Consider the following 15,324-nt stretch of genomic DNA (forward strand, 5'->3'; position numbering starts at 1 on the left):
TTTTTTTCTTCCCCCTGCTTATTATTGGTTTTGGTCACAAGTTCTGCTTCTAGATTTTTTTTTTTCTATTCAGTTAATGCCATTTACCGCTAGTTATCCAGTAACAATGAATGGATGAGAACTTGACAATATTTTAGTGACTAAACCACTAGGTGTCCCTCTTGTAATGGTTTAGCAAGTAAGTTTGCATGCATAAATAAATAAATAAAAACTAGCATAATTTCTTCTGTTTTGAAACTAAACCAGTTTTTCTCATTGGTGGAGAAACCTTATTCTTAGCAGAACATAATGCATAAAAGACTTTCTGAAATGATAGTTTTCTGCTTTACATACGTTAAAGCATAGGGTCTGACTGGCAGGGAAAATCCACAGGAGGGGTTAAAGAAAAGGAAGTGTGAGGTTTTTCCCATTAAAATTTCTCATGAATTCTTACATTGATGAGGATTCTTGGCTTCCTCAGAACAGCCCACAAGGCAGCCCGCAAATACTGTAGATCTCTGCATCAATGGCTAAGAGTTGTGGGGGGCACAACTACAAAAAAGTTCTCCTCACTGGTAAGCCCTGTACACAAGACAGCCACACACTGACAGATAATTGTTGCTGTTATGTAGTGTGGCTTTTAAACTCTTCTGTTCACAAAAGTACTTTCACATATGGAAACACACAGCTGAGCACTGGGAATTAATTTATCTCTGCATTGAATTACATATGTCTATATTTATATATTTATATTTACCTTTATTGAACAGAGGCCCATTTTAAGATCTAGCAGGATTGGTGTGTTATTTTTAGGTAAATAGTTAAGCATGGAACTATTTCAGGAGCAGCCAGAAAGAAATAAGACCATGGCTTTTTTTTTTTTTTTTTTTTTTTTTTGGTAATAGTGGAGAACAATTTTTATTTTGAATTGTTGTTCTTTCATAGACACATTCTGGTGTCATCAAGTGGAACAGCAACATCATTCTTTAGGAAAGTAGACACCTGCTTTCTGCAAATATTTTTCCAGGCACTGAGAATGATACACATTTTGTGGATGAGTATGAGAGGGAGGTATTAAATACAAATTTTACATGGTAAAGTGCAGTTTTGCCTCCACTGTAGGGGAGGGGAAGGGTTGGGGGGGAAGTGTTGCAGATACTGCAAAATGCCTGTCCTAGCTGTATTGGAACAGGTGTCATCACTTATCAAGGCTGAGAAGTCTGCCTTTTCTCTTAAGTTGATCTTTTCTTTTCATTTACCTTTAAAACTAGTTATAGCATATGAGTCAGAAAATACGGTCCAATCAAAGTAGTGACAAAATGATATTTGGGCTGCCTTCTGATGAAGAAAGTTGTGTCTAAGAGATGCTGGGGGAAAACAAGTTGTTACTGGGAGCCACCTGCATCTCTTTGTGTGTCCCGCTGTGGTCCATGTTTTTTTGCAAATCAATGGTAAACCTTGAAATCTGCAGTATCTGTCAAAATGAGACATCCCAATTTTTCAAATAATGTAAAGGCTGAGAGCATCCTCTTTATTTTCATGTATGGAAAAAATGCATGTTCTCATTGACAACTGTTCACAAAAAGTTAAGAGAGATTATATACAAACTCTCATCTCTTTGATTTCATACAAACATTTAGAAAATGGAGCCATAACTTTAGAGCTTGGTGATAGTATTAAATAGGTGATGCTTAGGATATTGGAAATGACTTTGAAGTAGTACTTCTTGCCCCTCATCTGCTGTGTCCAAAAAACAAACAAACCATTTGTAATCAATTAAACTTCAGTTTGGCCTTTGAAATGAGAGAAACAGACATGCACATTCAATGTAGATCAAATATTTACTGGAAATCATGGCTAGAGAAATTGTTATCCACATTTAGGAAATCAGATTTTATAACTCTTATTGTCTAATGCCCCTAATAAGATTATACTAATCTGAGATATACTTCTGGGGAAACTTAAGTACATGAAAATCTCTTCACTTCTTAACTGCTTTAAAATAATGAACAGAAGCCATATCTCAATGCTAAGGTTTAGACTACTCAGAAATGCAAAGATATTTTGAATTAAATCTACCCTATCAGGGCTCAAGTATCAGGGGATAGCCGTGTTAGACTGTATCCACAAAAACAACAAGGAGTCCGGTGGCACCTTAGAGACTAACAGATTTATTTGGGCATAAGCTTTCATGGGTAAAGAACCCACTTCTTCAGATGCAACTAACAGGGCTCTTAAGCCTAAATCTAGAAGTACAAGTTGCATTTTTTTGCTTGCTGTCTGGGATTCATTGCAATCAATGGTGCAGGAAAAATTTTTGTAGTAGGGGTGCTAAAAGTGTAAACCGTGTATTTAGGTTGCTATTACTACTTCAAGCCTGGGGGTGCACCCCCACATCCCTAGTTCCAGTACCTATGATCACAATGTGACACTTTCTCTGCCTACAAGCATGAAGAAGGCCAGGTAGTATTACATGAATGCTGCTCACTAATGATCAGAGAGGCTGATTCCTGTGCATTTCAATAATTTGATAGTCTCATGAAAATGGAGGGATGACATACAAACATGAGGAAAGGCTACATCCCAGCTCAGCTCTTGGCAGGCTGTCTATCCCTGAAGTGTGATAGAAACCTAAATGTGTTAGTTCTCATGCAGGGAAGCTGATGGGCATTTTTGTTTCCTGTCAAAAAATCAAAAGAGAGGACAACACATTTTTAAAGAAGGTTAAATTTTGGACTAGTCAACCTTGGCAAAGTCTTTCGGTTTCCACAGAACCCTTAATTCAAACCCAGTGTGCTTGAATATTACAGCACATATGGTTAGTAAGATCTCCTGCTGTTCTGAGGCCTCCTGGGAGAAGACCATATGTGTTACAAAGGAAATGTTTTTCAATCAGTTTCTTGGTGGATAGTCTTGCTTTACAGTTTACTACAATTGTTTTAAAAAGAAGTAACCCAACTTTATTGTTCGTCCATCACATCTCAGCTGGGAATTAGTTTAGCTGAGCTTCAGCAACGTGTGGGTCCCCTCTGCTGTTTAATGTCACTAGCACAGTAGGTATGGTGGCACTAGCGACAGTGTATTTTCGTGAAAGCTTCAAACTATTATTTATTTTTATTGAGGGGCTTTTGGGTTTCACAAGAGAATCCAGTGACTTAATTGGACTGGATCTGTGTTGCCTAAAGCAGTTTAAGGCAATATTATCAAAAAGAGTAAACATTTAATCCCCTTATACTTAAATTAAACTGCTGCACTGTGGGTGATATGAGCCACTAAAGTAGCAAATCAGGGTGAAAGGACGACTAGTACTTCATTAAACTTCCCCATTTCTTCCCTCTCCCCTTTTTGTTGATACGGTGTAACCTGTGTATAGCAGATGCTATTGTATTTGTGAACATACAGGTGCCCTGATCTAAGGTACTTCCACATATTCTTTCCAATAACTTCATAAGGCATCTGTTATTCAATAGAATAAAATTCCCAATGAGTCATTCTGTCTTTCACAGGGTTTCACTTTAAGTGGAAGTTGCTGTAGTCACAATTGCAATTGGTACATTACAATGCACTGAACAATTTGGGACTTTGTCTACTTTCATATATATATATATATATATATATATATATATATATATATATATATGTGATGTCTTCTGTATCTGAGTTCATTGTAAGCAGATTCCAATGTACATTGTTTGTTTGAGATTTTTGATGATTAAAGTTAGGAGTTTCCTGTTAGCAAATTAGGATGTGAATAATGCTAGCTAGGACAGTTATTAATACAATTACTAATACAACAAGCTGATTCTTGCATTAATCAAGGCTAGCGTCTAGGACTGAGTTTGTATAAAAGGTAAAAGAACAGTCAGATGAAAAATTGTATACATGATATATTTCATAAAAGTACCTTGAGAATTAATGAACTAAGCCCCTCAAGTTTATAATTTTAACTGAGAAACCTGAAGCATAACTATCAAAATACTTTAATATAAACACTTTTAATAATGTTCTCTCCTGTCTCTGAGAAATAATTTCCAGTATCCTTACATCTGACTTGGTTTTTTACGGTTTTGTGGAAAGTAGATGACAAATGTAAACAAATCAGTGTTGCATATACTGTAAACCTAGTACACTAGGCAAAATCTGAGATAAATAAGGAGAAAAGTACAATGCACAGTTCTACTCACTGGGCACGAGGAGCGAGAGCTTAATAAATTTAGCAGCAGGACTTGTAAGTTCTTTGAACTAACAGGTCTGCATCTGACATATCTCTGAAAGGCAAAAAGGGTATTGTGGCTTCCCCCCTCCAGTGAACAGAAAAGTAGCTACAAGAGCGTTATGTAAACTTCTGAAATAGGGTTCACATAGAGGCAAAAAACAAGCATGGAAAATTTCAAACCCCAAAGTTGAATTTGAGAGTTAAGAGTATGTGAAAATAGGGTTAAAACAAACTATTTTGCAACCTTAAATATCACAAAGCCTAACAAGAGCCCATTATAATATTAAACTGATTGTAATAGTGGCTGTATTCGTATATATGTATAAATGCTTCTCTGCTGCTTTGCAGGACTACAAAAGGGGTTTTGTGAATAGGCACATGATAGGAGGTTATGGTGGCCGGTGAAACTCAGAGATGCAGATTCTACACATTTTCATGAAATTCATAGAAATTTGTGTACCATCAAATATATTTTGCTTAGAGGGGAAGCGAAGTCCCAGACACATCTGGGGAGTGGATCAAAGAGCTGAGGTCTTAAAGTGTGTACACTTTCTTAGGTAGTAAGTAGCAGCTCACGCTGCATGTTTGACTTCTGATACTCTGTAGGAGCGTTTCTGATTCTTAAGATGGACTAAATGTGCAAAAAGTCAGTGATCTTAAGTCAGGGTGTGATGATTCTTTATAATTCAATAATTTTAGTTTGGTTCTTTTAGTATGTTGTTCAACCAGCCTTGAAAATAAAATCAATCTTATCTTACAGTATTTACTAATGTTAGAATCTGTAAATACGGTTTGTCTCTCATGCCTCCTCACGTTTATCTAGTTGAAGCTGCTTGATTTAAAGTAATTAAGATAATGTCCAGAATAGGTGGGAGTGGTCTCATGTGACTGCTTTCAAGGAGTGTATCCATAAAGGGATACAGAGCATTGGAATTAGCTTTGGTAAATGTAAATATTAAAGCAAAGGCTAATTTGAGGGCAGGAAAATAGAGTTTAATTTCTTTATTGAAAAGATCTATTGAATTAGGGTCATCCCAGCTTTTGTGAGGTGTTTGAACAATTTCAAGTACTCTAATACTGTGGGCAAGTGGTTTTTGGATTGATCAACAGTAAATGTCTACTTCTTAATTTCAGATAAGCTAGAGATTCTTTAATAGAAAACAAAGCAAGGAAAGAGCAAAGGGCCTGATTCTCTTCTCATCGTTGTAAACCAATTACATTCGTGTAAGACAGGAGAACAAAGCCCAAAACCTTTTGCCCTCCATCCCTTAAATATATACAGTTACTATACTTCTAAATCGCTGAGCTTCCTTTCAGTGCTGCTTCTGCCTCTGCTGCACTTTCACAGTCGGGGTGTGGGGGGGTTGATTCTCTCCTTTAAATCCTGTTAAATCAGCTGAGTGGTGTGGCAGGTCAGCAGAGTGCAAGTGTGATGACTCTGATAAGGGTGAATCTGCTGCCGCTTTCTCCCTGCTTCTGTGGCAATTGGTGAAGGAAAAGGATCACAGAAATGAGGTGTCTGAGGGAAATGCTGTACAGAGTGCTATTTATGACTACCGGGTGCTAGTAGAACCTTGAGGCCAGACTTACTGTGATATTTAAGTACCTAAAGATGCAGATAGGCTACAAATGCCAGAGCACATTAGGCACCTTAAATCTGTGCTTAGGCACTTTTGAAAATACCAGTAGTCACCTATCCTACTTCCTTAGGCACCCAGATACCTATGAAAATCTGTCTCTTGGGGTCTAGAAGCTGCAGTGTCTACAGCACTTGCCTAAATCATGGTACACAGACCCACGCTACTAGGGATTGTTTCAGCAAAAAGATTGGAGACCACAGCAATCCAGACACTCTACAACAGCGTTTCTCAAATGTGGCCACCAGGGGCTTTTTCCTGTGGTGATGGTAGGGGGGAGGGGTGTGCAAGCAGCAGCTTTCCCCTGGGGTTGCCAGGAGGGGTTGGGCCCTGCCCCCCTCTGGAGCAACAAACACCAGAGAAAGCAGGCAGCCAGTGTGAGTTCCCCATCGCCCTTGGCCCCTGCTGCCTCCCCACCTTCCCTTCCAAGGCTTAATTTGTCCTCCGGTTTGCCAGAGCTGAGTAACATCTGCTGTGAAAAGTGATATTTTTGTTTAATATCACTTTTCACTGCCTCCCAGCTAGCTAACAAGTCTGCTGCTGTGAAGTGATATTGACAAACATACAAATATCACTTTTCACAGAAGCAGACTTACTAGCTAGCAAGTTTAAAAAAAAAAAAAAACAACAAACCCCCCCCCACACACACACACAACCAAAAAAGCAAAAGAAACAACAACAAAAACAGCATGCAAAGCATCTTATTTGTTTCTATTCAGTTTAAGTCTAGTAAATAATAGAGACAACTGTACTTTTTTTTTATTATTGAGTCTTCAAAAAAATCCTTACATAAATAAATTACTACATGTATTTGTGCATTTTTATTCATTTTTTCCAAAGTTAATTAACAATTTTAGGAAAAATTGTCACAGCGGCCATCAGCAAGAGTTGGTGGCCACACACTGAGGCCACCAAAAAATTGGTTGTGAGAACCCCTGCTCTGAGGAGGTGATGACTGTGCTGCTCATAGAGCTACCACCATTATCATATGGAAAGAAATGACAGTAACAATCGCTGTGTTCCTTGCCTATAGGAACAGTAGCTTGGTTTGCTTGTGGATTATTTGCTTGTATATTTATGTGGGGAAATTAGGAAAAGCACAGTTGAAGAAATTACTTTATGTTGCAAATTTAAAAGGTTTTTGGCAGGGTAAGGGGGAGCAGATGTTTGTTCAGGAAGAACCAGTAGTTGTTAAAAAGCCTACAAATTTTAGAACCTAATTTGCATAAATATTTTTAAGTTTGATACATCTCATTTAGGAGAAGAGGTGCTTAGATTGCTATCCAATTCAGGTTCTGGGCCACCCTGCACAACAACTGTTACAGGACCCTGCTATCTTCTAAGGCCTTGAGTCTCCCTTCCTGCTCTCCCCTGCCCCCGCAGTGCAGCCCCCTCCTGCGCTGGCGGTGCGGCATGCTGAGACTGCAGGAGAGGGGGGACAGCAGGGGAGGAGCCAGGGGCTCAAGGGCCAGGCAGGATGGTCCCGCAGGCTGTAGTTTGCCCACCTCTGCTCTACACACAGGTACTGGAGGAGGATGATTTCACCTCTGAGACCATTTTGCCCAAACTGAAAGGAAAAGAAAAAGCCAAGCCTCATTCTTAGGCCCTATTTTCAGAGCAAGAAATGAAATATATCTTCTGAACACTACTACGACATACATGTACATCTTATCAGTTGTGACTATCAGTTGTGATCCTGCAACCTGCCTTCCAGTTGACAACACCCCCACCTTTAGTCCCACAGCAAGTTTTAATTAAATACTGGAATAGTGCTTTGCACATGTACATGCCGTGTAAGTGCCCATCACAGACTGGATGACAGGAGATGGATCACATGATAATTGCCCTGTTATGTTCATTCCCTTTGAAGCACCTGGCATTGGCCTCTGTAGGAAGATAGGATACTGGGCAAGATGAACCATTTGTCTGACCCAGTATGGCCATTCTTATGTTCGTATATTCTAAGTGCTAAATATTAAAGTACAGCTGAGATGGGGATTGTGAGCTTGTTAATAGTCAGTTGAGTTGAAGCCCTTCTTCATTAGCATTGCAGTTTGCTGTACAATTGTTCAGTGATATTAATGTTGCTTTGAGTTTGCTAGCTCCAGAGGTGCTAAGAATTTTCTGACAGAATTTTTCATATGGCAGATTTAACATTCAAAACATGACTCTTCTTTCAAAATTAATTTTAAATTAATGTTCGAGTTTGGAACTTGTAATAGTAAATACCATACCATTATACCAAACAGCAGGTCTTAAAATGTGAAGACAGGGCACATACTTTCAACTGTACCAACTTCTGATTACAGAAGCCACATAACTAGCTACCCTTTTTGTGTCCTCCTCCAACTCTAGTCTTTGCAGCCTCTTTCCTCTCCCTGAGCTGGTCTGCTGTGACTCAGTCTCTCTTTAGAACACTCATACTTAAAGAAGCCTCTAAATATTAATCCTCCCTTTTAACAAACTTTAACAAGTGGTTCAGAGAAAGAGGATGGAAATGGAGAATTCACAAGACATTCTGTACAACTCCACTCAGTCATTTGCTGCTTGTGTACCCTATCATTCATCTATACGTTTGTTATCTGTTTAGATTCTAAGATTTATGTAAGGTAAGGACCTGGTTTTCCCTCCTCTTAGAAAAGCATCCAACACTGTTTCTGTGCTATGTAAGTAATCTGAAATACAGTATGGACTGTAACCTTCCCCTAGAAATAACTAGGTTAAGAATAATTATTTATTTCAGCAAACAAACTTTGTAAGTCTCTCATCTAAAAGCAATAACATAGTTAATTGTACTTAGCAACCAATTTGTTGTCTACTGTTTTGCTACTGGATGCAAGTACATGCCTCTGTAGCCAGCTGGACCCAACTGTATAGTGTTTCAACTGTCTGATACCCAAATTAACTTCATTACAACAGCAGCACATTATTTTTAATCATAATTTTGTAAACCTTTGTAAACTTGATTGTTAGGAGTCCCAAGTCTTGGATAGCTGAAAAAAGTACCATCAAAAGTTCCTGAATTTCAGGGAATTGTCAGACCTCTGGAACTTTGTAAATGCTGCTTCAGTTTAACCTCACCTTAACTATATGTGCTGTGTGTAAAATTCTAAACTAGAAAGAGCAGCTGCATAATAATACCTAGCTCTTATATAGTGCTGTTCATCAGTAGATCTCAGAGGACTTTACAAAGATGGTCAGTGACTGTCTCCCCACTTTACAGATGAGGAAACTGTGGTGCAGAGAAGTGAAGAGATTTGCCCAAGGTCACCTAGCAGGCTAGTGGTAGAACCAAGAACAGAGCCCAGGTCTCCCAAGTCCCAGCCCAGGGCTGTCGGGAAGGTCTGACTGCCTCCCATAAAGAATGTGTCTCTTTGAACCATGTAGCAGTAGGTAATTTCTGCTTCCAAACACCTAATAAAAATTTGCTCTATAATTAACTATGTTGGCAAGAGAGGAAGGGAAGGGAAGGGGCTTCTGGTTAAGGAACTGGACAGGGACTCAGGAGATCTGGGTTCAGTTCCTGGATGTACCACAGCTTTCCTTTCTGACCTTCCTATAGATTGCTTAATCCCTTGGTGCCTCAATTTCCCATATATTAATATGGGAATAATAATAATAATACTTTTCTCCCACCCTGTGTTTATGTAGATGGTAACCTCTTTGGGGCAGGGACTGTCTCTTACTATTTACAGTACCCCATCTTGGTTGAGGTCTCAAGACCATACCAGTACAAATAATGATGCATATAATACCTCTGAGATATTAGTGTGTGTGTTTTTCTCTCTCTCTTTTTAGGGAGCAAAGGTTCTACTGGCATTTGAAGCTCATATTTCCTCACAGTCATGCTGAATACACAGTAAAAAGGTACCTGAGATTGTAAAAAGCAAACTAGTTTTATAAGACTGTTTGGTTAGTTTCTTAGCCATCTTTTTGTATGTGGTAATAAGACTCAAGATAAAGATTTATTTTGTTTTTTTGGTTGTTACATAGGGGACACTTCAAGTTAATTCACTTTTTTAAAATACTAGTTTTGTTTCTATCACCTTAGAAGCATAACACTGAAGTCTGTTTTCAAATTGAATTTCTCTAATTTAAATACTTGTTTTATTTGATAATCTTTTGTAAATAGAGCAGCCTTGTATATGCCTCTTGATGCTTGCTGTCCACATGCATCAGCATGCTAATATAGAGGAGTTTTGCATACTCCTAATGTTTTCCTTGATCTTCAGAGAAAATCCCACTCCCTGCAGGAAATCCTTTCCCACACCAGAGAGGATGGAAAGGAAGCCATGTTGCCTTTGTAGCAGATGCTACTAACCCGCTCCCTGAAAGGAAAGCAGAAAAACAGCAACTCCTTAACAAACAAAAACTACCTCTTCTCTCCCCATGCCTATTGGGCTAGGAAAGCTCAGAAGTAGCCACTTGCTGTCAGGACTGGAAGTTGCTTTTCCAGCTGCAGGCATGGGGAAGGATAAGAGGCAGAGTCTCTGTTTCCTTCCTGCAGGTGCCAGCTAAGTCCTAATGTTGAATGAGAGTATGTTTGTGCTGCAGTTAGACACCCATGATTGGCCTGCACTAAGCTGACTCAGGTTCACTGGGCTGTTTAATTGTGGTGTAGATGAACAGGCTGGAGCCTGAGCTCTGGGACCCTCCCCACTCAGGGTCCTAGAGCCCAGGGTCCAGCCTGGTCCTAGAGCCCAGGGTCCAGCCTGAGCCCAAATGTCTACACTGCAGTTAAACAGCCCCTTAGCCAGATCCCTGCGAGCCCCAATTGACACAGGACAGCTGCAGGTTTTTAATTGCAGCATAGGCATACCCTGTGTGCTGGGGCTGGTAATATCCATTGCCAGCTTGTGCTATGTTGATGCACATTGCACCCTTTCCAGATGTTACCTGCTGGTGATATATCAATTTAAACATGGAAAGACCATTTCCTTAAAATTGCTTTAATACTTCTTTTTGAATGATACTTAATAAACTGCATTTTTATCTTTTTGGCCAAAGGGTGCCCGATGATAAAACACTAGGTGAAATCCTTAAACCTTACCTTGATCCTGAAGAATCAGATCCTGTTATTCGTCAAAGGTATGTATTAAAAACCATTAGTAATTTTACTTAACTGATTTTAAAATAACAAAACTATTCAAATAAATTCTGTCAAACTGTCAGTTTTCCACTTTTACCATTCAGAATTGGATTCCTAGCTAATAGTGCACTTGCCATCTTTGTGATGAAAGCCACTTCATTAATGCTTATTGACTGAAACTAAATTAAGTAAATTTCATGATTCTAAGGAAAGGAAGGAGAGAGCGAGAGAGCAGCTGAATAAGGACTTCAAAAAGCAGACTCTAAGAAACTCAGAGAAGTGGTAGGTAAGGTCCCCTGGGAAGAAAATCTAAGGGAAAAGGGAGTTCAGGGCAGTGGTGGTTCCTCAAGGAGACAATATTGAAGACACAACTGTAAACTATTCCGATGTAAAGGAAAGATCAGAAGAATGACCTGAAAATTAAAAAGGAATCGTACAAAAACTTGAAACATTGAGAAGGAGGAATACAGAAGAACAGCACGAGTATGTAGTGACAAAATCAGAAAGGCTGAGGCACAAAAAAATGAGTTACATGTGGCAAGGATCATAAAAGACAAAGAAGAGGATCTTTAAATACATTAGGAGCAAGAAAAAGACAAAGGAAAGTGTAGGTCCTTTGTGTATCTGGGAATGAGAGCTAATAACAGATGACATCAAGAAAGCTGAAGTGCTTAATGCCTATTTTGCTTCAGTCTTTACTGAAAAGGTTAATGGTGAGCAGATACTCAACACAATGTTAACAACCAAGGCAAAGAAACATAAGCCAAAATAGGGAAAGAACAAGCTAAAGAACATTTGGATAGATTAGATGTATTCAAGTCAGCAGGGCCTGATGAAATTCATCCTAGGGTACTTAAGGATCTATCTGTAGCAATATTGGAGCCATTAGCAATTATCTTTGAGAACTCCTGGACGACAGGAAAGGTCCCAGAAGAATGGAGAAGGGAAGCATAGTACCTATCTTTTAAAGGGGGAACCAGGAGGACCCAGGGAATTATAAACCAGCCATCCTAACTTCAGTACCTGGAAAAATACTGGTGCAAATTATTAAACAATCTGTTTGTAAGGACCTGAAGGATAAGAAGATTATAAGGAATAGTCAGCATGGATTTGTCAAAAAATAAATAATGACAAACCAACCAAATTTCCTTTCTTGGTATGATTATTGACGTAGTGGATGGGGGGAAGCAGTAGACATGCTATACCTTGATTTTAGTAAGGCTTTTGACACAGTTCCACAGGACATTCTCATAGCAAACTAGCGAAATGTGATCTAGATGAAATTACTCTAAGGTGGATGCACAACTGGCTGAACAACTGTTCTCAGAGTTATCAATAGTTTGCTATGAAATTGTCTAGTAGAGTCCCACAGGGGTCAGTCCTGGGTCTGGTACTAGTCAATATTTTCATTAATGACTTGGATAATGGAGTAGAGAGTATGCTTATAAAATTTGCAGATGACACCAACCCGGGAGGGGTTTCAAGCACTTTGGAGGACAGGTTTAAAATTCAAAATGACGTTGACAAATTGGAGAATTGGTCTGAATTCATTGCGATGAAAGTCAATAAAGACAAGTGCAAATTACTTCACTGAGGAAGGAAAAAATCAAATGCACAACTACAAAATGGGGAATAACTTTCTAGGTGGTAGTACTGCTGAAAAGGATCTGCGGGTTATAGTGGATCACAAACTGTATGAGTCGTCAATGTACTGCAGCTGCAAAAAAGGCTAATATGATTCTGGGGTGAATTAACAGGAGTGTAATATGTAAGACACAGGAGGTAATTGTCCTGTCTACTTGGCACTGGTAAGGCCCCAGCTGGAGTACTGTGTCCAGTTCTGGGCACCACAGTTTAGGAAAGATGTGGACAAATTGGAAAGAGTCCAGAGGAGAGCAAGAAAAGTGATAAAAGGTTTAGAAAAATGACCTATGAGGAAAGCTTAAAGGAGGGCATGTTTTGTCTTGAGAAAGGAAGACTGAGGGGAGACCTGATAAGTCTTCCAGTATGTTAAGGGTTGTTGTAAAGAGGACAGTGATCACTTGTTCTCCATGTCCACTGAAGGTAGGATAAGAAATAATGGGATAATCTGCAGCAAGGGAGATGTAGGTTCGATATAAGGAACAGCTTTCTGACTATAAGGGGTAGTTAAGCTGTGGAATAGGCTTCCAAGGGAGGTCATGGAGTCCCCATCATTGGAAGCTTTTAAAAACAAGTTTGAGAAACGCCTGTCAGGGATAGTCTAGTTTACTTGGTCCCTTCCAGCCCTGCATTTGTATGCTTCTAAAGTCATTGAATTTAAACCAGCAGCACTCAAAGAAATTGCTGATGATACAAATGAAATGGTTAAAAAATCCAAAGAATTAATTTAAATGATGGTAATGTTAATGCCTTATCTGGAGAAAGTAGAGAAACACGTTTGCAATCCAAGCTCTGATTCACAGACCGTCTTAAAATTCTGGCTAGTGGCAAACCTGTATTTACATTGACAGGAAGGCTGTTTTCATAGAGTATCAGGGTTGGAAGGGACCTCAGGAGGTCATCTAGTCCAACCCCCTGCTCAAAGCCTGACCAATCCCCAACTAAATCATCCCAGCCAGGGCTTTGTCAAGCCTAACCTTAAAAATACCTAAGGAAGGAGATTCCACCACCTCCCTAGGTAACGCATTCCAGTGTTTCACCACCCTCCTAGTGAAAAAGTTTTTCCTAATTTCCAACCTAAACCTCCCCCACTGCAACTTGAGACCATTACTCCTTGTTCTGTCATCAGCTACCACTGAGAACAGTCTAGATCCATCCTCTTTGGAACCCCCTTTCAGGTAGTTGAAAGCAGCTATCAAATCCCCCCTCATTCTTGTCTTCTGCAGACTAAACAATCCCAGTTCCCTCAGCCTCTCCTCATAAGTCATGTGTTCCAGTCCCCTAATCATTTTTGTTGCCCTCCGCTGGACTCTCTCCAATTTTTCCACATCCTTCTTGTAGTGTGGGGCCCAAAACTGGACACAGTACTCCAGATGAGGCCTTACCAATGTTGAATAGAAGGGAACGATCACATCCCTCGATCTGCTGGCAATGCCCCTACATATACATCCCAAAATGCCATTGACCTTCTTGGCAACAAGGGCACACTGTTGACTCATATCCAGCTTCTCGTCCTGCAGAAAAGGACCTAGGGCTTACAGTGAACTGCTGCCTAGCCATTCGGTCCCTAATCTGTAGCAGTGCATGAGATTCTTCCGTCCTAAGTGCAGGACTCTGCACTTGTCCTTGTTGAACCTCATCAGATTTCTTTTGGCTCAATCCTCTAATTTGTCTGGGGCCCTCTGTGTCCTATCCCTACCCTCCAGCGTATCTACCTCTCCTCCCAGTCATCTGCAAACTTGCTGAGGGTGCAATCCACACCATCCTCCAGATCATTTATGAAGATATTGAACAAAACTAGCCCGAGGACCGACCCTTGGGGCACTCCACTTGATACCGGCTGCCAACTAGACATGGAGCCATTGATCACTACCCGTTGAGCCCGACAATCTAGCCAACTTTCTATCCACCTTATAGTCCATTCATCCAGCCCATACTTCTTTAACTTGCTGGCAAGAATACTGTGGGAGACCGTGTCAAAAGCTTTGCTAAAGTCAAGGAACAACACATCCACCACTTTCCCCTCATCCACAGCACCAGTTATCTCATCATAGAAGGCAGTTAGATTAGTCAGGCATGACTTGCCCTTGGTGAATCCATGCTGACTGTTCCTGATCACTTTCCTCTCCTCTAAGTGCTTCAGAATTGATTCCTTGAGGACCTGCTCCATGATTTTTCCAGGGACTGAGGTGAGGCTGACTGGGCTGTAGTTCCCAGGATCCTCCTTCTTCCCTTTTTTAAAGATGGGCACTACATTAGCCTTTTTCCAGTGATCCGGGACTTCCCCGGATCGCCATGAGTTTTCAAAGATAATGGCCAATGGCTCTGCAATCACATCCGACAACTCCTTTAGCACCCTCAGATGCAGCGCATCCAGCCCCATGGACTTGTGCTCGTCCAGCTTTTCTAAATAGTCCCGAACCACTTCTTTCTCCACAGAGAGCTGGTCACCTCCTCCCCACGCTGCGCTGCCCAGTGCAGTAATCTGGGAGCTGACCTTGTTCGTGAAGACAGAGAAGAAAAAAAAGCATTGAGTACATTAGCTTTTTCCACATCCTCTGTCACTAGGTTGCCTCCCTCATTCAGTAAGGGGCCCACACTTTTCTTGACTTTCTTCTTGTTGCTAACATACCTGAAGAAACCCTTCTTGTTACTCTTAACATCTCTTGCTAGCTGCAACTCCAGGTGTGATTTGGCCTTCCTGATTTCACTCCTGCGTCCCCGAGCAATATTTTTATACTCATCCCTGGTCATTTGTCCAA

The 15,324-nt window shown here is 40.2% G+C and overlaps 1 protein-coding gene across 2 annotated transcripts in view; it reads left to right on the top strand.

Moving 5' to 3' along the window:
* Positions 1 to 15,324, top strand: part of ZNHIT6 (zinc finger HIT-type containing 6) — a 58,731-nt gene that overhangs the window by 5,003 nt on the left and 38,404 nt on the right. For both annotated transcript variants that reach the window (XM_007068776.4, XM_043552999.1), the window contains exons 6-7: positions 9,631 to 9,699; positions 10,840 to 10,920. In XM_007068776.4, the coding sequence (XP_007068838.4) occupies positions 9,631 to 9,699; positions 10,840 to 10,920 (150 nt within the window). The remainder of the gene's footprint in view (positions 1 to 9,630; positions 9,700 to 10,839; positions 10,921 to 15,324) is intronic.

This window comes from Chelonia mydas, chromosome 8, assembly GCF_015237465.2.
Source record: "Chelonia mydas isolate rCheMyd1 chromosome 8, rCheMyd1.pri.v2, whole genome shotgun sequence".
In the NCBI taxonomy this organism is placed as follows: Eukaryota; Metazoa; Chordata; order Testudines; family Cheloniidae; genus Chelonia; species Chelonia mydas.